At 38.6% G+C, this 22,213-nt stretch overlaps 1 protein-coding gene across 1 annotated transcript; it reads right to left on the bottom strand.

The window, feature by feature from the left end:
* Window positions 1-144: 144 nt before the first annotated feature.
* Window positions 145-18,674, bottom strand: LOC145213249 (uncharacterized). Its single transcript, XM_080081482.1, has 23 exons — window positions 18,554-18,674; window positions 17,994-18,162; window positions 17,693-17,833; window positions 16,715-16,919; window positions 16,467-16,641; window positions 13,532-13,713; window positions 13,037-13,185; window positions 12,727-12,867; window positions 11,905-12,049; window positions 10,664-10,697; window positions 9,673-9,920; window positions 9,190-9,338; window positions 8,889-9,029; window positions 8,015-8,219; window positions 7,814-7,941; window positions 7,742-7,745; window positions 3,498-3,746; window positions 2,538-2,686; window positions 1,953-2,093; window positions 1,374-1,502; window positions 828-1,038; window positions 628-755; window positions 145-564 (listed from the first exon to the last, which is right to left on the bottom strand). Exons 1-23 carry the CDS (start codon window positions 18,672-18,674, stop codon window positions 525-527), a joined length of 3,384 nt encoding a protein of 1,127 aa, XP_079937608.1. The 3' UTR covers window positions 145-524.
* Between the last annotated feature and the right edge of the window lie 3,539 nt (window positions 18,675-22,213).

Here is a 22,213-nt window from a genome sequence, read left to right as displayed (position 1 = left end):
TTATCAAAAGTTGGTACGTAATGATGTAAATCTCGTTTTAATGTATAGTTTATAATCTTAGTTGACCAAATATTTTTATTGCTAACGTAAAAACGACACATCTAAGCATTTTCCATAAACAATAAGAACAGCATAAAACAGGGATGAAACTTACACAAAACACGGGGCACGGCAAAACACAACGAACATTTTTGACGTATGATACAAACCCGAAACTTCACAATACAAGGTCTCCAAAAGTACTTACGCAGGACGTTTAAATCCACGGTTAAAGTATCATAAAGTGCACGAAGTATTTATTCGCAACATATGACTGTAGCATTATAAAAACCATTGGCATGCTACGTGTACAGCCCAAAAGCCTGCTGTGTTACCGAAAAGGTCTAAGATGCAACCTATGTGTGTAGCTTATTCACTTACACTCAAGTAATTGAATTTTTGCGGCTGATTGTACTTCACAAAATCTGGCAAATACATGACAGTTTCTATGGGCATTTCCCTTACCAGTGTTTGGATAATTTATCTCACCGCTGTTCACCCGCAGAAGACCGCGAACTTTCAGGTCTGAAAAAACAAATCTTATCGGTACTATAGTTTTTACGATGAGTTTCATAAACAGTTTCATACCCGCGCGAATTGTTTGTCCGGAAAATTCTACCCAGTAGTCGTTTGTATCCCATCCTTAAGTTTCTGTTCATAACTCCGTAAATAATAAAGTTCAGGCTTGAGTTGGTGGAAGTCAACCAACCGAAGGCCTGTATGCCAGAAACTCAATTAGACTAAATAACAAAACAACACAATCCGTTTATGTGTAAGTTTTATCCAACCTTGTGAAGCAATGGTGGGACGCCAGGTTCCCCAATAAGAACTGTTATTCCATACGGCGCCCAGCATAGGATAAACACGAGGACAGTCACAGCTAAGGTTTTTAACAGGTTGATTTCCGTATCCAACGACCTCTTGTATTGTTTCACACTATTAGGAGTGCTGGACATTTTTCTTTGAGTTTTAAGCCACAAACGTCGTTGCCTTACTGTCCTATAAAAATAGGTTTACTTATCGGCAAATTACGTATTATTGTAATTTTAGACTAGTCAGGCAATTTCGTGTTTGCAGGTCCTATTTTTACAAACACATTTTACCCTATCCACATTACCAAAACAGAACAATGTTTTCCTGATTGCTTAGTAGTTCAAATGATTAATGTAAAGTACAGTGCAGAGAGCGTTTATTGCCGTTCGTTTCATAATACAAATTTTTATCAACAGACGACGACAAATTAAAACGAGATTTTTTTAAATTTCACCCTGTCTCAAAACAAAATTTATGCACGTAAAACGCATAATAAAACAGGGGGTAGAACGTTACCGTACTTGTATAGTTCCCAGTAGAATATGCAGATCAGAGTTAGGGGCAAAAGTATGCCAAATATCATCAGACAGATGTCGTAAGCCATTGAACTGAACATTGACCAAACGCACGCCATTGCCTTCTTATCGTACCTGAAACAACAACATTAATGACAGGATTTCAAGACAGCTGTCGTTTAACTTCGATTTCGATTTGTTCAATTGTAAAACAACTTCAATTGTAAAAACGTTGGCAGCAAGTACAGTGGTATTCACCATAGAAGCTCTTAGGTAATTTTGTATTCGTTTCTGGGTCCCTTAACCTTTGAATGTTATGACGTTTTCAAACGCCTTTCTGAAGCTTCTGGAATACATAGGCTACACATAACTGTTTAAATTTCCAATAACTGTAAGGTGGTTTGTAACTACTCGGTACTAACTACTGAATATAATACGGTTTTGTGTATACTTTATCTTGTGTAAAGTAAACATATTGTTTAAAGCACATAACAGTTAATACTCAGAAAAAATAACCCATTCAGTTACGTTAACTTTTAATTGGTGGACGAGTGTTTGCTTCTAATATTTGTTTTTTGTTTTTACCTAAAATCAATGTTTCCAAAGTTGGCCAGTGGTGGCAGTGTTAGCAAGAATGCCCAGAACCACGTGAACGAAACCATGACGTACACGCGACGTTTTGAGAAAACCGTGCTGTAAGATGCATGGCGAGAGATTGCCCAATACCTGTCAGAATAAAAACATTACGTACACATTGCAAACAACCACTTTTTCCTCGTACGTTTTGTCTGCTTATTGCCTTACTTTATGTTTGTAACTGACAATAAAATAAGATTTGTCAAACCAGCGCTTGATGCAGAGCTCTAAGCGGGCCCGAAGCCCGATCCGAAACCAATCGCTTTTGGAAACCCCGTTTGGGCCTAAAAGTTTGACTGACAGGCCTATACTAAAAAAAGACATACACAATGGAGAATGGGCTATAATAGACAATGGCTTAAACAGGACGTTTTAGGGCTGTTGGATTTTAGGTTAAGACCAGCAACCAGCTACTTAACTCTACGAACCCTACAGATTCTTATTTGAGCTGTTCGGTTGCTTCCGCATAGGCGACTAATTCACATTGTGACATGGATAATTTGTTGCTTCCTACCAATGAAGATCTGTTATTACCTGTTGGCCGAAACGGCTGCAAGGTTTTGAAGTGAACATGCTCCTGACAAAATTGCTATAAATCCGCTGAAGTTACAAAGCCCAGGAGAGAGAGCGTTGTAGCCGTTGTAAACGTTGGGAATAATCAGGGGTACAAATATTCCAACCATCTAAAAAGCAATGAATATATCATTAAGCTGAACTGACACCCATGATGTTAGCCCACAAGGCCTATATCCCAACTAAACCACATATGTTTATATTTTACATTTTTGTCAGAACGTACGTACATATTTAGGTCGTGTATTGATTTGCTGGTACAACGTACATCCTGTTACCGCAGACCTTTACGAAGGCATGTATGGCTGCAAAATTGGTTTGGATCGAAATAGAATTTAAATATAAGGTCCGCTTGCAAACTGCCTAAATGGTGTTTAACCCAGCAAAATAGACTTAGGGGTTTATTGTCACGAACTAAATATAACAGCAATTGGCTTATCAATGAGTTAGGAAAGCTTTCTCCTCAAAGCGACAAGGAAATCCGGCATTTTCTATGTTAAAATCTCTGGCGTGGTGAACTTTGCCCATTGTTCGCGTTAAAAAAAAAACGTACGAACAATGAGACAGTTCCTTTATTAGTGCTTGGCTAACTACGTCGAAGAGCGTATGCAGAAGCTTGACATCAATAAAGCCATATTAGCCAATGGTGAATAGTCGTCACAAAAGTTACTAATGCAACTTCGCTGTGGCACTAATTTAATGCACAAACTTTACAGTGGATATTTCAACATAAACCATTTAGTGTCTCTTCTAGTGTGTGTCAATGAAATCTACATTTACAGATTACATTACAAGCTGTCGTAACACTGATCCACCAACACTTTTACATTCTTAATTTTACACAAACGTCGTTCCAAGATGACAGTTTTAAAATAACCGCAGCAAAAGTCCTGACTTTCTAATTTTAACCAAAGTTCTCACCAGCAAGTCCGCTATTGCAAGGTTCACAAGAAACATATTTCCATTCTGATGAGTTTTGCCAAGAAGAACGATCGAGAAAATGACCAAAAGGTTGCCGAGAGTTCCAACGATTGAAACTAACGTCAAGTAGATAATTTCAATGACCTTTGAAGCTTGTGATTGGTCGCACCACGGGTTGCCAGTAGCAACCTGACACGAAGGAGTTGCCTCTGTCACGTTAAATAGGCTAACCGAAGTGTTCATTTCAACCTGCAAATATATGTTACAGTTTGGTACTTTGTTTCTATAATTCTATGCATATAAACGCTCTTCAAGGCGAAGTATACACGTACCACTGTGTTCTGAACTAAGTTGCATCTGCTACGTCAGCTTAAAGGTTCTGACACTAAAACAAACAAAAGGGTAATAAATACGAAACCGTTTGAGCTTTTTATTTCCGTTCCATAGCCGGCTCGCGGATAAAACCTTTTGCCGGTTGCACAGTAAACGATGCACCTGCTGTAGTTCAAAATAACTCTTTAACTTGATTGTCTATTCTAACTTGTTTCTGGGGTTCCGATAGTACTAAGAATTCTGAACAAAAATCGAAGCCAACTTTCAAGCGCGATTTTTTGATTGGACACAATCTACAAAAAAAACACAAATAGCGTTTTTTCGACTTCTGAAATTTGTCTTAATGCCAAACAACTGCAAACTGAAAATAAGTTTTGTCCTGTTATCCATACAACGACCATATACGTATCTTAATCGGATATCGTTTAAAAAAGCGAAACATATAATGAAAGAGTTTTTTCTTCAGCGATATTAGTTACTGTCATTCTTTTAACACACTCGCTAATCTCAATGCTTGATTTTCAATCAGGGACTGCAGCGTCAGAAAACGTCCCTTCCGTGTTTCCGTTCTTTGTCAAAGTGCGAAGTCAATGCGTGTGAGGCTTTTACGCACGCAATTCGACATAAACATGGGATAGCAGGAAACATATACCCTCGTAACATAACTGCATCATCGCATGAAACGTTGCCAACGTCCTAAAAGCTTTGTCATTGATTTGTTTTCAAGCCTTAGTAGTTCGCTTTCAAATGTTACACGACATTTAGGCCAAGCTCATCAAACACCGTCAACTTAAATTTACAAATAATCGAACCAGCTTGTTTTGATTAAAGGAAGTTCGTTTACTTGCTTATGCTTTCAAAAAGTTCCTAAAATTTAAACTCAAACATCTAAATTTCTAGCTAAAACTACTTGAGGCTGCTTGGAGGTCAAGTTACCTACTGCAGTGAAATTAAACCTTTTTCTGGCAGCGCACCGTCTGATCTGTCACTGCATCTCGAAGCTACCTTTCAGGCAAACCGTAAAGGGTAGACAAGATAAAGATGAGGTAAAAGTCAAGTAGGAGAAATGCAGTGACACAATTTTCAAGATAAACCGACATATGGAAAAAAGGCCTTTCGCGGCATCCCCTGGAATGTTCTACAAGTACTACCTAAAGTACCACAGCTAGGAAAAAGATACTTAAACAAACTTCACCTGTGATTAGTTCTAGACAGCGTATGAGATGAAACCGTTTTGAAAAATCATAAAAATATTTTGAAATTCAATCATGCCAGTTCGAAAACCCAAAACAATCGACGCTTGACTCTCACTCTAAGCTGTTCGGTTTTGAGACAAACCGACAATGTTAAACAATCAATGTTGGGAATCTTGTAATTTGAGACTAATAGTAAATTTACCACCTATCACCTCATTCCAGCTACTGAACAGGAAGCTTTGGTGAACAGCATAATTTCTGACACGATTCACGTTTTGCGACAGGTCTGTCCCATAACAATGCGTCTATGCATTGATTAGTGCCACAGTTTTACGTCATTGATGTCCCCTTTCGCGATTCACATCAAAGTAAGGGCAATTAGTGAAATTGTTTCAAAATAATCATTAAGATCTAATGTTCTTTTTGTACAAGCTATAACTAATATCTTAATAGTCAACAAAACTTGGCCTCAAAATGAAATAATAAATTCTAAACTCACCTCAGATTAGGTTTTCCAGTCAATACCTTGCGGCAAGAAATGTTTGGGAGCCCGGCTTGATTCACTGCAACGCATTCAAACATAGGCCTCATATACTATGATGTACCATGACTGACAACGAAAAAATATCATTTGCATGAAATGGACTCACTGCGATTAAATGCACTGCTTGCGTACAAGGGCTGGTGCCTATATCCGGAAACCGTATTGTTTGTTGTTATTTTGGATAGTTCGAAGACCCGCTAGGGCAAACTTAACAAAATTTGTCGACTGAATATTGTAGTGCGACCTCCCAATTAAACTTTTCGCTTGAATTAGTACAAATTGGATCTGTCAATTCCCTAGTATAAACATGCTTCAAGTTGTTGATAAAGTTATCATCAACAATGTCGTTTTGGATTTTGCTTGCGAAATGGTTAGTTTCTAAAGTACGTTAGTTGGGCGATTGTTTTCCCCGAAAGTATGAGGCGGTCGAGTTCTTTAAAATCAAACAAAATTCTAACCGGGATTTAAAAATGTAGGCACACGGTTCTGAGCTGCATCTTGGCATAGTATACCAGTAGTCTGGTATACCAGTAAAGGTAGTATAACTTTTTTCGCAATTGGCCGGAATGGTGGGCGAGGATCCCATAGCTCAGAAAATCCGACGCAGTGGTTCTTCAACCGAGTCTCGCAAAATGAGCTTGTGGTCTTTCAGCCGTCTTATTTGAAGTTAGATTGCTTCTTTATTCCATCTCAGGAAATGAAAGGGCATGTAATGGCTTGCGCACGACTGTTGTTTTTTGATTATTTCCGTGTTGCAACAAAGGGTTGTAATTCTATGAGACTAGGTACAATCAATCCTATATGATGCGGGATTGCAAATCCTATGTGTTGTAAGAGTAAAACAATTTCAATAACTAACTCAAGCTTTATTCGATCCATTTAGCTGGTATTACAATTACTTGGAAACGTTCCAAGGGACCACTGATTCGTAGCAAGCCTAAGTAGCAGGTCTTCTCAAGCATTGATGGCTTGTACGTCCATCAAACATTTTACGTTGTTTCATGTGTTTTATTCGACCACGTCAAGTAATGTTTGGGGCTGTATAAATGAGGGGTAGTTTGGTGCACCCTGCTGGTATAAGCAGTAATACCTAACAATTAACTAAATTTGCTGTCTCTAAAAATAATTAGCATCATCGGCGTAGGATATATTTTTAATTAGTTAAATGAAAAATAAATATATACACTTTTACACATGATATAAACCAATAGCTTTTAGGCAATAAAACCTTGCCAATATGAAGAGCTATATTAAGTTTGAAATAAGTTTGTTAGAAATTTACCAAACCAAGCGTTGGCATGAAGTTGTTAAACAAAAATCGGCACGACAGCTTGTACAAGTTGGACACACCTGCTTCCACCAGTGAAACAATATATGTTTTAGCATCAACAAAACACTCAAATCTACTTGCCAGGATGTAAACTAGGCCTACATAAAAATGGTTTCATCTTGCATCAGTACTATTGTAGAAATTGAACTTTCATTAGGCTAATTCGTAAAAGTTTTTTTGAAGAATTCGTTTTTGCAAGCAAATGGTACCTGTTCAAAACCGGCAGTAAACCGGGTTATTTGCTTGCTGATGTTTTTCAACAAAAACAAAGATAGTCTTCGTGGGTGTTGTTGGTAGTTTCTCTATAATCTTCCCCCGCTTTTGCAATCGTGCTCTCTTGACGGAATAAAATCTCGGGTTGGCCACAACATGACAATAATCGTTACCCAAAGAATATTAACCTTCAATGTACACAGGTATAGCGTGTGTATGACAACACACTTAAAAATGTGGTTGTGGATATAATTTTAAATGCAGCACGTCAAAAATCGAGAAAGAAACGGTTATTATTGTCGGATCGGACGGATTTAATTCGTAAAAGAAAGATTGAACTTTTAAGAGGTAGTACGTAATGATGTAAGTATCAGTAAAGCGTATACCTAATAATTTTCGGCCCATTAATTTTTATGGCAAGGCTGTAGAAAGAAAGGACGCCACTTCTCTCCATTACACTACGAAGTAGCTTTCACAAACAACACGAACAGGAACATCACGGTTTTAAGACAAAGATAATATAAACTACGTTTGTGATCCATGAAGAGTCCCGGTTTGAAATATTTCGTGTAAATAATGTGTCTGCTTGGTTTTACTACTGTTCACTCGTTGAAGATCCTTTACTGACCCTTCTGAAAAAAAAGTTACCACAGCTACAAGTTTCAGTAATTCAATTCAAGCAATGTAAACACATTCATACCCGCACAAATTGTTTATCCGAAACATTCTACCTAGTAGCTGTTTGTACCCCATCCATAAGTTTTTGTTCATGACTCCGTAAATAATAAAGTTTAGGCTTGAGTTGGTAAACGTCAGCCAACCAAAGGCCTGTACACAAGAAAGAAGATCGTTTTGTATAAAACCACAAACACAATCCGTTCATATGCAAGTTTTATCCAACCTTGTGAAGCAATGGTGGAATGCCTGGTTCCCCGATAAGAACTGTTATTGCATGCGGCGCCCAACATAGGATAAACACAAAGACAGTCACAGCCAAGGTTTTTAGCAGGTTGATTTCCGTATCTAGTGACCTCTTGTATTGTTTCACACTGTTAGGAGTGTTGGACATGTGGGTTTTAAGCCACAAACGTCGTTTCCTTACTGTCCTACGCAAAAAAGGGTTCTGGGAAATTCAGTTAATTTCGTGTTTTAAGGTCTGATTTTCCCAATCATGCTGAAGTTAAACCACTTGCAAAATCGTGTTTTTGTTCAAACAAGCAAGTTACAGTATTGCTACCGATTAAAACAGGATTTTCCTCAACAATTCTAGGTTACTTTACACGAAATTTTCCCTCCGCAAGCAACAAAGGACACTTGAAATAACCAGTCGAAACATGACCGTACTTGTATAGTTTCCAGTAGAAAATGCAGATCAGAGTTAACGGCAAGACAAATCCGAATATGATCAAACAGATGTCGTAAGCCAGCGAACTGAATATGGACCAAATGCATGCCATTGTCTTTTTGTTGTACCTTTAACACACAAAACAGCAAGGACAGAGTTTCACGATTGCTGTCGACCGTCAGTGCATAAAAATCATGAACTGTAAAAATGTTTACAGCTGGACCATATAAATATCATCTTCACACTTATGCTTCGCACTCGCAAAGTTATACAATTCTACTGTTTGCTTTGTGGTGCTTTTCTTTTTATTATTCTAGGGTTTTGTACACACTATCCTATAGACAATATGAACAAGTCGATCAATACAAAAATGTTATTTACGTTAACATTTTGGAGTTGCTTCTGTTTGTTTTCTGATCAATACTTTTACCTAAAACCGAGGTTTCCAACATTGGCAAGCGGTGGCAGTGTAAGCAACAATGCCCAGAACCACGTAAACAGAACCATGACGTACATCCGGTGTTTGGAGAAAACCTTGCTGTAAGATGCATGCCGAGAGATTGCCCAATACCTGTCAGAATGAATAGGACGTATACACATTTAACAACCACATTATCCTACTTAGGAATTTTGGGTTGAAAATGATTTACATTGCTTTCTCAAGATATGAGTAATGTTTGCTACTACTGTTTTAACTTAAGGCCCACAATACAAATATACCGACATTTCACCTGTTGGCCGAAACCGCTGCGAGGTTTTGAAGTGAACAGGCTCCTGAAAAACTTGCAATAAATCCGCTGAAGTTACAAAGACCAGAAGACAGAGAGTTGTAACCGTTGTAAACGTTGGGAATAATCATCGGTACAAATATTCCAACCATCTGCAAAGGGTCGAACATTACTAAGCAAAGTCGACAAGGTCAGAATTCTTGTTTATTGGTATATACATCAAAAACGTTACCAATGCAGTCTTCCTTGTGACACGAATCCCACAACTCTTTCAGTGGTTACTACAACTAAGACCACCAAAGTAAAACGGCGGTGCCTTTACTGGTAAATGTTAAAAATAGAGGCTACATTACGAGCAACCCTTGAAAAAACACAACTTGTTTAACTTCTTGTTTCCACACATACGTCCTTACAAGTTAACAGTTTTTTAAATTACCATAATCTCCTTTTGAGTCCTCACTTTCAAGTTTAACTCAAAGTTCTCACCAGCAAATCCGCTATAGCAAGGTTCACAAGAAATATATTCCCATTCTGATGGACTTTGCCGAAAATAACGATCGAAAAAATCACCAAAAGGTTACCGAGAGTTCCAACGATTGCAACTAACGTCAAGTAGATCATTTCAATGACCTTTGAGGCTTGTGATTGGTCGCACCACGGGTTGTCAGTAACAACCTGACACAAAGGAGTTGCCTCCGTCGTGTTAAATAGCCTAACTGAATCGTTCATTGCAACTTGCAAATATATATTTTTAGTTGTTAATTTTTTTCCATAATTCCAAAACCTATAGACCCTCCTGAATGCGAAGTATACTCAAAGGTTGAACTGCCACAACCGCTTAAAGGTTCTGACACTAAAAATAAACAAAGGAGGAGGGTTGAATGGATACGAAACCCCTCTGCATTTCCTGTTGAAGGACGGAACTACATCAGCGCATGACATTTTAAACGTTGCTAACATCCTAAAAGCTTCGTCATTGACTTTTTTAATCCTTCGTGGTCAGCTTTTAAATGTTACACGACATATAGCTCATCAAACACCATCAACTGAAAGTTTTAAACAAATCAATGACACTTAGCGTATTTAATGTCTTGATGAACCTGTGGGACATTCAAGTACATTAACATGTCTGGTATTGTGACTACGTCCAACACACGTTTCTTATTCCCGTAGCAAAATGTTGCGTGTCAGTGGTTGCCTTATGTTTGTCAACTTCGCACTCCAGCAAAACTTAATTTATGTGGATTAGCCTGTATGGTGTGGCCTACTCATGATAGTTGCTACGGTTTTCAATTGGCAACATATCTATAAGCTATCGTAACTTTATAGCGTGGGTGTCCAACACGTGGTAGCGTGTTTTGAACTGGCAGGCGAGGTCCTGTGGGTTCGAACCCCGTGAAAAAAAATTGCAATCATAAAGCTGTAGTTTGTCGTGCAGTCAATGTCAGGTCTGAAAACTGCCACTGTTACGACACACCCTCCAATTCTAAACTGCATCTTGGTGTGTGAACCTGTAATATAAACCAAAGGTGGTATAATTTTTTTCACATTTGGCCGAAATGGTGGGCGAGGGTCCCATAGTTTACAAAGTCCGACGCAGTGGTTTTTTAACCGATTTCCGCAAAGTGATTTCAATAGGGCCGCCAAATGCTTGTGTTTTTAGCCATCTTATTTGAAGTTAGATTTCTTCTTTATTCCGTTACAGGTAACAAAGGGCATACAATGGTTTGCGCACAACTGTTATTTGTTAATCTTCTTCGTGTTGTAACATATGGTTGTAATTCTGTTAGCTAGGTATAAGTAATCCTACATGTTGTAGGAGTAAATCAATTTTCAATAACTAACTCATGCATTTAGCTGGGATGGCAATTTCTCTAAAATGTTCCAAGGACCACTCATTCGTAGCAAGTCTAAGCATGTAGAAATCAATAGATCTTCACAAGCATTATTGGCTTATATGCCCGTCAAAAATGTAATGTTGTTCCATGCGTTTTATTAAACCAACTCAAGTAATGTTTGAGGTTGTAGTTTGGTGTACCCTGCAGGTATAAGCAGTAATACTTAACAATTACCGAAAGTCGCTAACTCGAAAATTCATTAGCACCATCGGCGTGCAATATCTTTTTAAGCAGTTTAGTTAGAAAGAATTATGTGCACTTCTACGCATAATATAAACCAATACCTTGTTAGGTAATAGAACCTGTTTTGCCAATATCAGCTTAAAATTGCCAGAAGGGGATGTTGAGTTTAAAATAAGTTTGTTAGAAATTTACAAAACCAAGCGTTGGCACGGCATCGATTTATTACGCAAAAGTTGGAACGGTAGCGTCTACGAGTTGGACACCCCTGCTTTAGAGTTTTCCACCAGTGAAACAATATATGTTTTAGCATCAACAAAACACTCAAATCTTATCACCAGTATGCAAACCGCGCTTATACAAAAATGCATTCATCTTACATCAGTACTTTTGCTAAAATTGGACTGTTATTAGGCTAATTAGAGACAGTCTGTTGAAGAATTCGTTTTTGCATGCAAATGGTACCTGTTCAAAACCGTTTTTAGCTTGCTAATGTTTTTCAACAATTGTGCAGCAAAAACGAAGATAGTCTTCCTGGCTGTTGTTGGTGTTTCCTCTATAATCTTCCCCCGCTTTTGCAATCGCGCTCTCTTGACGGAATAAAATCTCGGGTTGGCCACAATATAACAATTATTGTTACCCAAAGTAGATTGACCATGAATGTATGTACAGCCAAAGTTTTTAGCAGGTTGATTTCCGTATCTAGTGACTTCTTGTATTGTTTCACACTATTAGGGGTGTTGGACATATGAGTTTTAAGCCACAAACGTCGTTTCCTTACTGTCCTACACAGAAAAAGGTTTAAGTTCTGGGGATTTCAGTTAATTTCGTGTTTACAGGTCTGATTTTTCATATCACGTTGAACCACTCGCAAAATCGTATTTTTGTTCAAACAAGCAATTTATTGTTACCGATTAAAACAGGATTTTCCGTAAGGATATATGGTTAATTGGCAGCAGCGAAATTTTTCTCCGGCCCCGAAAGAAACAAAAGACAAATGAAATAACACGTGACAACAGAAGGTAGTACCAGTTGAAACATAATCGTACTTGTATAGTTTCCAATAGAATATGCAGATCAAGGTTAACGGCAAAAGTAATCCAAATATTGTCAGGCATATGTCTTATGCCAACGAACTGAACATGGACCAAACGCATCCCATTGTGCTCTTGTTGTACCTTTGAAACACAAAACAACAATGACAGAGTTTCACGATTGCTGTCGATCGTCAGTGCACAAAAATCATCACATGTAAAAATGTTTGCAGCTGGACCGAAAGTCATTTCAGGGCACACCTAGTTTTTGCGACAAAAACGGAAGCTACTCGCGTACCACCTGAAAAACCTTCCACAGGTTGGGAACCCCTGCTACAGACAATGTAAACAAGTCGATCAATACACAAATTTTATTTACGTTAACATTTTGGTGTTGCTTCTGTTTGTTTTCTGATAAATGCTTTTACCTAAAATCGAGGTTTCCAACATTGGCAAGTGCTGGTAAGGTAAGCAATAATGCCCAGAGCCACGTGAACAAAACCATGATGTACATTCGGCGTTTGGAGAAAGCCGTGCTGTAAGATGCATGGCGAGAGATTGCCCAATACCTGTCAGAATGAACAGGATGTATACACTTTAAAGTTTAAACAACCACTTTACCCTGCAAAACTTGGGTTAAATGATTCACATTGACTTTAAGATATACGAGATTTAAGATAATGATAGCGGCTATGGTTTCAATCTAAGGCCCGCAGTACAAATATACTGACATTTCACCTGTTGGCCGAAACCGCTGCGAGGTTTTGAAGTGAACAGGCTCCTGAAAAACTTGCAATAAATCCGCTGAAGTTACAAAGACCAGGAGACAGAGCATTGTAGCCGTTGTAAACGTTGGGAATATTCATCGGCACAGAAATTCCAACCATCTGCAAAGGGTTGAACAAAAGCATGACAGACACATTAATCGATAACCGACAAGGCCAGAATTATTCTTTATTGGTATATACTTCAAAAACGTTACCAATGCAACTTCCTTGTGACACGAATCCCACAACTCTTTCAGTGGTTACTACAACTAAGACCACCAAAGTAAAACGGCAGTGCCTTTACTGATAAATGTTAAAAATAGAGGCTACATCACAAGCAACCTTTGAAAAAGCACAGCTTGTTTAACTTCTTGTTTTTACACACACGTCCTTACAAGTTGACAGTTTTAAATTGCCATAATCACCTTTTGAGTCCTCACTTTCTAGTTTAACTTAAAGTTCTCACCAGCAAATCCGCTATAGCAAGGTTCACAAGAAATATATTTCCATTCTGATGGACTTTGCCGAAAGGAATGATCGAAAAAATCACCAAAAGGTTGCCGAGAGTTTCAACGATTGCAGCTAACGCCAAGTAGATAATTTCAACGACCTTTGAAGCTTGTCGCACCACGGGTTGCCAGTAACAACCTGACACAATGGAGTTGCCTCCGTAATGTTAAATAGGCTAACCGAATCGTTCATTGCAAATATATTTTAGTTGGTAATTTTTCCATAAATCAAAAACCTATAGACCCTCCCGAAGGCGAAGTGTACGCAACGTACTGCTGTGTTCTGAAGTAGGTTGAACTGTCTCACCAGCTTAAAGCTTCTGACACTAACAAAAATAAAGGAGGATGGTTGAATGGATACGAAATCGTTTAAGCTTTGCATTTCCTGTTGAAGGACGGAACTGCATCAGCGCATGACATTTTTTACGTTGCTAACATCCTAAAAGCTTCGTCATTGACTTTTTTAATCCTTCGTGGTCCGCTTTCAAATGTTACACGACATATAGCTCATCAAACACCATCAACTGAATTTTTGAACAAATCAATGACACTTAGCGTATTTAATGTCTTGGTGAACCTGTGGGAGATAGAAATTCGAGTGCATCAACATATCTGTTATTGTGACTTACTCCAACATACGTTTGTCTTTCCCGTAGCAAAATGTTGCGTGTTAGTTGTTGTCATACGTTTGACAACTTAGCACTCCAGCAAAACTTAATTTATGTGGATTAGCCTGTATTGTGTGGCTTACTCATCATAGTTGCTACGATTTTCAACTGGCAACACATTTATAAGCAATCATAACTTGTTTTACAGCAGGGTTCTCCAACACGTGACACGTGTGCCAAATGTGGCAGGCAACGTTTTTTAAGCGGGCAGCCGAGGTACCTGACAAACATTTGTAAGCCTAAAACTGAGTGCGCTAATGTTACGATAAACAACCTCCAATTCTAAACTGCATCTTAGTACAGTATACCAGTAGTATATATAAACCAAAAAGGTCACTTAACATTTTTGCAATAGGCAGGAATGGTGGGCAAGGGCACCATAGCTTACAAAATCCGACGCAGCGGTTCTTCAACCGAGTCCCGAAAAGTGATTTCCATAGGGCCACCAAGTGCTTGTGGTTTTTCAGCCATCTTATTTGAGGTTAGATTGCTTCTTTATTCCGTTACAGGTAACAAGGGGCATACAATGGTTTGCCATGGCTACACTAGCCAATGCGGCCGATCTCTCGTCACTAGCTGCACTGATGAGACCTTATAGGTCGAAACAGTGTGCACTGTTTGCAGCAAATCAAGTAATGTTTGGGTCTGTATAAATGAGGGGCTGTAGTTTGGCTTACCCTGCTGGTATAAACTGTAATACCTAACAATTAAATAAAATCACTATCTCTAAAAATCATTAGCACCATCGACGTGCGATATTTTTAAGCAATTTAGAAAGAATTAACATACACTTCTACGCGTAATATAAACCAATAGCTTTTTAGGCAATAGAACGTTTATTACCAATATAAAATTGGCAGAAGAGCTATGTTAAGTTTGAAATAAGTTTGTTAGAAATTTACGGCCCCAAGCGTTAGCACGGCATGGAATTGTTACACAAAAATTGGCACGGCAGCGTTGTACGAGTTCCACACACTGCATTTTAGTTTTCCACCAGTGAAACAATGCAGATTTTAGCAACAACAAAACACTCAAATTTTCTCACCAGGATGCAAACCAGGCATACATAAAAATGAAGCAGCCAAACCTTTATTCAGCAGCGGCGCCATGTCCGAGCCATGCTAAAAACGTGTAATAGGTACAGCAACGCAAAACCGGCGGTTGTGAATGAGCCATGGCGATCAAAAAGCAAAAGCAAATAGCACGCTTTGGTGCGCATAAGCAAACACGGTAGTGAGGTCGCCACAGTTTCATCGTACATCAGTACTATTGCAGAAATTTAACTCTAATCAGGCTAATTCGAAAAAGTTTGTTTGAAAAACTCGTTATTGCAAGCAAATGGTGCCTGTTTAAAACCGGCAGTAAACCGGATTGTTTTCTTGCTAATGTTTTTCAACAAAAACAAAGATAGTCTTCGTGGGTGTTGCTGGTATTTTCTCTATAAGCTTCCCCCGCGTTTGCAATCGCGCTCGCTTGACAGTTTAAAATCTTGAGTTGGCCACAACATGACAATTATTGTTACCCAAAGAACATTGACCATGAATGTACGCAGATATTGCGTGTATATGACAAAACACATACAAATGTGGTTGTAGATATAATTTTAAATGCAACACGTCAAAAATCGTAAAAGAAACGATTAATGAAGTCGGATCGGATGGTTTTTATTCGTGAAATACAGATGAAATTTAAACTGGTACGTAATGATGTAAATATCAAGTGTATAGTTAATAACTTTCGACCCACTAATGTTTATGGCAGGGGTTCTTAACCTGGGGTGCACGCACCCCCAAGGGGTGCGAGAACTGTTCCTAGGGGGTGCGGGGATGCTGAATCATTAAGGTTGGTTAGGTCTATTCTATTTAAGCAATTACAGAAGGGGGAGCGAAAATTGGTTAGTGATTTGAAAGGGGGTGCGAAAATTGGTTGGTGATTTGAAAGGGGTGCAGCAAGGAAAAAAGGTTAAGAACCACTGGTTTATGGCAAGGCTGTGCAAAGAAAGTACCCCATATTATTTACACTTTTCTCCATTACACTACGAAGTAGGTTTCACTAAACAACAACAACAGGAACATCACAGTTTGAAGACAGATAATATAAACTATATGTTTGTGTTCCATAAAGAGACCCGCTTTGGAATATTTCGGGTCAATTATGTATCTGTTTGATTTCACTACTGTTCACCCGTTGAAGACCGTTTACTGGCCATTCTGAAAAAAGTTACCACGGCTACAAGTTTCAGTAATTTGAGCTTTGCAAACACATTCATACCAGCACGAATTGTTCATCCGAAACATTCTACCTAGTAGCCGTTTGTATCCCATCCTTAAGTTTCTGTTCATGACTCCGTAAATAATAAAGTTCAAGCTTGAGTTGGTGACCGTCAGCCAACCGATAACCTGTACACAAGAAAGAAGATGATTTTGCATAAAACCACAAACACAACGCGTCCATATACAAGTTTTATCTCACCTTGTGAAGCAATGGCGGAATGCCAGGTTCCCCAATAAGAACTGTTATTCCTTGCGGCGCCAAACATAGGATGAACACAAGGACAGTCACAGCCAAGGTTTTTAGCAGGTTGATTTCCGTATCCAGTGACTTCTTGTATTGTTTCGCACTATTAGAAGTGTTGGACATGTGAGTTTTAAGCCACAAACGTCGTTTTCTTACTGTCCTACAGAGAAAAAGATTTTAGTTCTGGGCATTTTAGGTAATTTCGTGTTTACAGATCTGATTTTTCCAATCACGTCGAAGTTAAACCACTTGCGAAAAAAAAATTTGGGGTCAAACAAGCAATTTATTGTTACCGATTAAAACACGATTTTCCGTAAGGATATGCAGCGAAATTTTTCTCCGGCCCCAAAAGAAACAAAGGACATATGAAATAACACGTGACAAGAGAAGGTATTACCAATTGAAACATAACCTTACTTGTATAGTTTCCAGTAAAATATGCAGATCAGAGTTAACGGCAAGAGAAATCCAAATACTATCCAACATATGTCGTAAGCCAACGAACTGAACACGGACCAAATGCATGCCATTGTCATTTTGTTGTACCTTTAACACACAAAACAACAGTGACAGGGTTTTACGATTGCTATCGATTGTTAGTGCAGAAAAAACATCGACTTCAAAAATGTTTGCAGCTGGGCCATGTAAATATTAGCTCTTTAGCAATTTTGTATTTAGTGGTGCAACTTTTAAGTCAGTGTAAAATGTTTTATATGGACGTTTACGAACGTCACGCTTATGCTTTATGACAACGTAATGTTATAAACTTATACTACTTGCAATTTGTGTTGTTTTTCTCAATGTTATTACATGGTTTTGTACATACTTTTTCTGATGGTCAATGTAAACAAGTTGTTCAATGCAAAAATAATATTTACGTTAACATTTTAAATTTGCTTTTAAGTTTATTTGTTTTCTGATAAATACTTTTACCTAAAATCGAGGTTTCCAACATTGGCAAGTGGTGGCAGTGTAAGCAATAATGCCCAGAACCACGTGAACAAAACCATGATGTACATACGGCGTTTGGAGAAAACCTTGCTGTAAGATGCATGGCGAGAGATTGCCCAATACCTGTCAGAATGAACAGGACGTACACACTTTAAACAACCACATTATCATACTATGAAATTTTTGGATAAAAATAATTTACATCGCTTTCTCAAGATATGAGTGATGTTTGCGACCATGGTTTTAATTTAAGGCGCCCACTACAAATATACCGACATTTCACCTGTTGGCCGAAACCGCTGCGATGTTTTGAAGTGAACAGGCTCCTGAAAAACTTGCAATATATCCGCTGAAGTTACAAAGCCCAGGAGAGAGAGCATTGTAGCCGTTGTAAACGTTGGGAATATTCATCGGCACAAATATTCCAACCATCTGCAAAGGGTCGATCATTACTATAAGCAAAGTTCTTTTTTATTGACATATACTTCAAAAACGTTACCAACACAACTTCGTTGTAAAACGAATCCCACAACTCTTTCAGTGGTTACTACAACTAAGACCACCAAAGTAAAACGACAGTGCTTTTACTGATAAATTTTAAAGACAGAGGCTATATTACAACCAACCCTTGAAAAACAACTTGTTTAACTTCTTGTTTTTACACATACGTCCTTACAAGTTGACAGTTTTGAAATTACCATAATCACCTTTTGAGTCCTCACTTTCTAGTTTAACTCAAAGTTCTCACCAGCAAATCCGCTATAGCAAGGTTCACAAGAAATATATTCCCATTCTGATGGACTTTGCCAAGAAGAACGATCGAAAAAATAACCAAAAGGTTACCGAGAGTTCCAACGATTGCAACTAACGTCAAGTAGAAAATTTCGATGACTTTTGAAGCTTGTGATTGGTCGCACCACGGGTTGCCAGTAGCAACCTGACACGAAGGAGCTGCCTCCGTCATGTTAAATAGGCCTACCGACGTGTTCATTGCAACCTGCAAATATATGCATTAGTTGGTACATTTTTCGCCATGATTACACTTAAAAAACCTTCCTGAAGTCGAAGTATAAGCAAAGAACTGCTGTGTTCTGAACTAGGTCGCAACTGCTACACCATGCAGCTTCTAAACCGAAAACGGATACGAAACTTTTTAAGCTTTGTATTTCCTGTTCAAAGCCGGAATTGCATCATCGCATGACATTTTAAACGTTGCTAACGTCGTAAAAGCTTTGTCATTGACGTGTTTTCAGGCCTTCGTGGTTCGCTTTCAAAAGTGACTTTTGGACTTAAAAACCTTCCTGAAGTCGAAGTATACGAAAAGAACTGCTGTGTCCTGGACCAGTTGGAACTGGTATATGTACATAAAGGTTCTGACACTAAAAATAAACACAAACAAAGGATGGCGCTTAAACCCTTCTGACGATTGATTTGGTTAGTTCGTCCGAATTTATGTACAATAACTGTTTAGACTCGAACCTGCTTGAGACGATTCGGTGTATTAATTCAGTTTTAGGCAAGCGCGATAAGAAATGTTTAGGTTTGTCGTTTAATTTGACCAACAACATATGACGTTGAGTTAAGGAAGCTGTCATTTCTTCCCGAAACAACATTACGGAAATCTGGCCTGTTCTATGTGAAAATTAAAAACGTGATGAACTATGCCTGTCGTTCGCTTTGAAAGCATGTCGTTATGGTCAATGAGACAGCTTTATGAAAATATTGGTTGGTGTAAACAAATTTCTAAAAACATTCATTACAAAAGTAATACATTGCGAGAAGATTGGCAACAGTAAAGCATTAGTCGTGCATGGGTGTGGGCGTCAAACACGTTACCACCACTCCGTTGCATTACAGAATTTGAAGTTTGGGGTTCGGGTGATAGAAAGATTTTCTTCGCATCCGGGCAAACAGAAATTGAAATACACTTTCAATCGCCGATACAAGCATTTATTAGTAGGTCTAATCTACCACAAACCCCTGTTACTACTTCTTCGACTTCTGAAATTTATACCCTATGCCAAACTGCATAAACCGAAAAAAAAACGTGTTTCAACAGTTTTACCAATAAAAAAATCTCTGTTCGTTAAATTGAAAACAGAAACATCTCTTTAATAAGAGTGAACTATCTAGTCTGAGGGTTTCACATCAGTCATGTTAGTCACGGTCGGTGCGTCAGAAACGGATAGCCTATGTGAAGCTTCCTTCCTTTATCGTGGTGCGAAGTCAATAAATGTAAGATATTTTTGCACGCACATGATATGATTAGGGAACAACATCAATCATAGATGCATGAAGTGCCTCAAACGTACATGACAGTTTACACTTCGACAAAGGGTTCTTTCATGAAAATACATCTTGGGAAATTCACGGGATTTTTTCGCGAAATTACGTTCCCAAACATCAGATTTTTTTTATGGGATCCGAACCCTGAACGCGCCCGATTTTTATGTTGTTTGTGGGTCAGATATTTACATTGTTTTTAAAGTTGATGGTGGTATTTTTTATAATCCTGTTAAAGGAGAAAGAAACTTACCCGTTGCACCAGTTGTTGAGAATAACTTGAGCACGTGCCGCTTTTTCCGGTCCAGACCGTTGCAGACATATTCCTGGTTGATGCTGAAAGCGTTTAGCGTAGGTTAAAGAGCATACACAATTGTCTGTACTTTGTAGGTAAGATTGAATGTTTTAAAATTGGGGACATTTTTTGGTAACAATAAGTCTATGGGTTTTCGATAAAGTATCACTACGCACTAAAACCCTCAAATCATAACACTTGGTTGTTGCAGCTGTACCAGAAACTGAAAAAAGGCAAGAGACTTTTTGGATACACTTTCGCAGCGGTACATAAAACTAACAGGATCGCTTGGTACACCTTTATATCAATTGGTGCATCTTAATATCGCTTGGTACACCATCATATGGCTCGGTGCAACTTTATTTTGCTTGAAGCAACTGCATAATGCTAGGCAAACCCTGACCTAGCGATGAAAAGATGCGCCAAGTGATATAAAGGTGCACCAAGCGATATGAAGGTGCACCAAGCGATAAAACGGTGTGTCAAACGGTGATAATAATGCACAATCCTGAATATTTTAGATGCACCCCTTTAGCAGTGCTTCTCAGACCCTGCGTCGCGACGTAGAAAGGGGTCGCTATTTGATTTGGTCTCGTCGATTATAGTGGTTTACCATACCTACCGGTATCGAGTCTTTAGCGTTAATTTGCAAATAACTTTAAGCCGACTTTGTTGAGATTGGTATTTGTGGAAACGTCCAACTCCAATGTGTGTCCATTTGCGCCACACAACCGCGTTTTCCGTTATCGTCTAGCAGTAAGTCCCACTACATGTCGCTTCCTGCATTTTTAGTCAGATTCTACGTTTGCTTTTCTATAGCTAAACGCGTTATATTAATATGGACAATAACTCGATCAAAAATGTGTTTGGAGTGTTTTTTATCCAATAACTTTGTCTTACTTCTTTAAACAATTAGTACAATACGATTTCAAGCATCCAGGCCGCTGGTTTTGGGATAGGGCTTAAACGCTAGACCAGTGGTGGGCAAGCTTTTCAGTACAAGGACCGCATTCAAATGTTTTCAATTTCATCGGGCCGCATGCAGTGGTGGGATTCAAGTTTTTTGCAAGCCGTTCTATCACAAAAACATATTTTACAGCCGGTTCTGTTACAAAAAGTCGTATTTTTCGGCAAATGAACTGTTTATTTTGTAGATGCGGCAAAACTTCGTTTTACGAAGATAAATAGCTAACAACCACGCTTACGAAGATAACTGCTAACAGCCACACTAAAAAGCAGCAGTCGTCACTCATGACATGTACTTATGACGCAACGAATCAATTTTCAGACAAACAATCACAAAAAGATAAAAAAATTAAAAAAAAAATTGAAATCTGTAACTCTTTCAAATTTACTAACATTTGGCGGGCCGTAGTTTGCCCACTCCTGTTTTAGACTATAAAAACACAGTAGTGCGCCGTAAATGGACACACATTCGAGTTGCAGGTGTTTACTGAAACCAATCTCAACAAAGTTGGCTTAATTATTTCACGAATGAACGCTACAGACTCGAGACCGATAGCCTGGGTAAACCTCTATAAAAAAATCGACGACACCAAATCAAATAGCGGCGACGTTGGGTCTGAGAAGCGTACTGTTAAAGAGCTGCTTCCAAAATATACAGGATCGCTTAGTGCATTATTATCACCGCTTGGCGCACTGTTTTAACACTTGGTGCACCTTGATATTGTTGGTGAACCCTTCTATCACTTGGTCCACCTTTGCGTCACTTGGCACATCTTCATATCGCTAGGTAAAGGTGCACCTACGTTGGACAGGTGCACCAAGCAATATAAAGTTGCACCAAGTGATATAAAGATGCACGCATTCCATGTGATTTAAGCCATCCTGTATATTTTATATGTACCGTTAGTAAATCACGCCTGTGTTGTTCAGCGATTTTTTTAGCTGTGGACAAAAATGTT

Source organism: Phallusia mammillata, chromosome 2, assembly GCF_965637545.1.
Source record: "Phallusia mammillata chromosome 2, kaPhaMamm4.hap1.1, whole genome shotgun sequence".
Taxonomy (NCBI): Eukaryota; Metazoa; Chordata; class Ascidiacea; order Phlebobranchia; family Ascidiidae; genus Phallusia; species Phallusia mammillata.
Note: the sequence above shows the minus strand (reverse complement) of the source record. Positions and strands in the feature narration are given on the sequence as shown.

Coding starts and splice junctions, on each gene's coding strand:
- LOC145213249 (XM_080081482.1), bottom strand. CDS start 18,674: ATGACGGAGGCAGCTCCTTCGTGTCAGGTTGCTACTGGCAACCCGTGG. Junction 16,642..16,714: donor TTCCGCCATTGCTTCACAAG/GTGAGATAAAAC, acceptor TCTTGTGTACAG/GTTATCGGTTGGCTGACGGT. Junction 8,220..8,888: donor GTTGGAAACCTCGGTTTTAG/GTAAAAGTATTG, acceptor TTTTTTGCGTAG/GACAGTAAGGAAACGACGTT.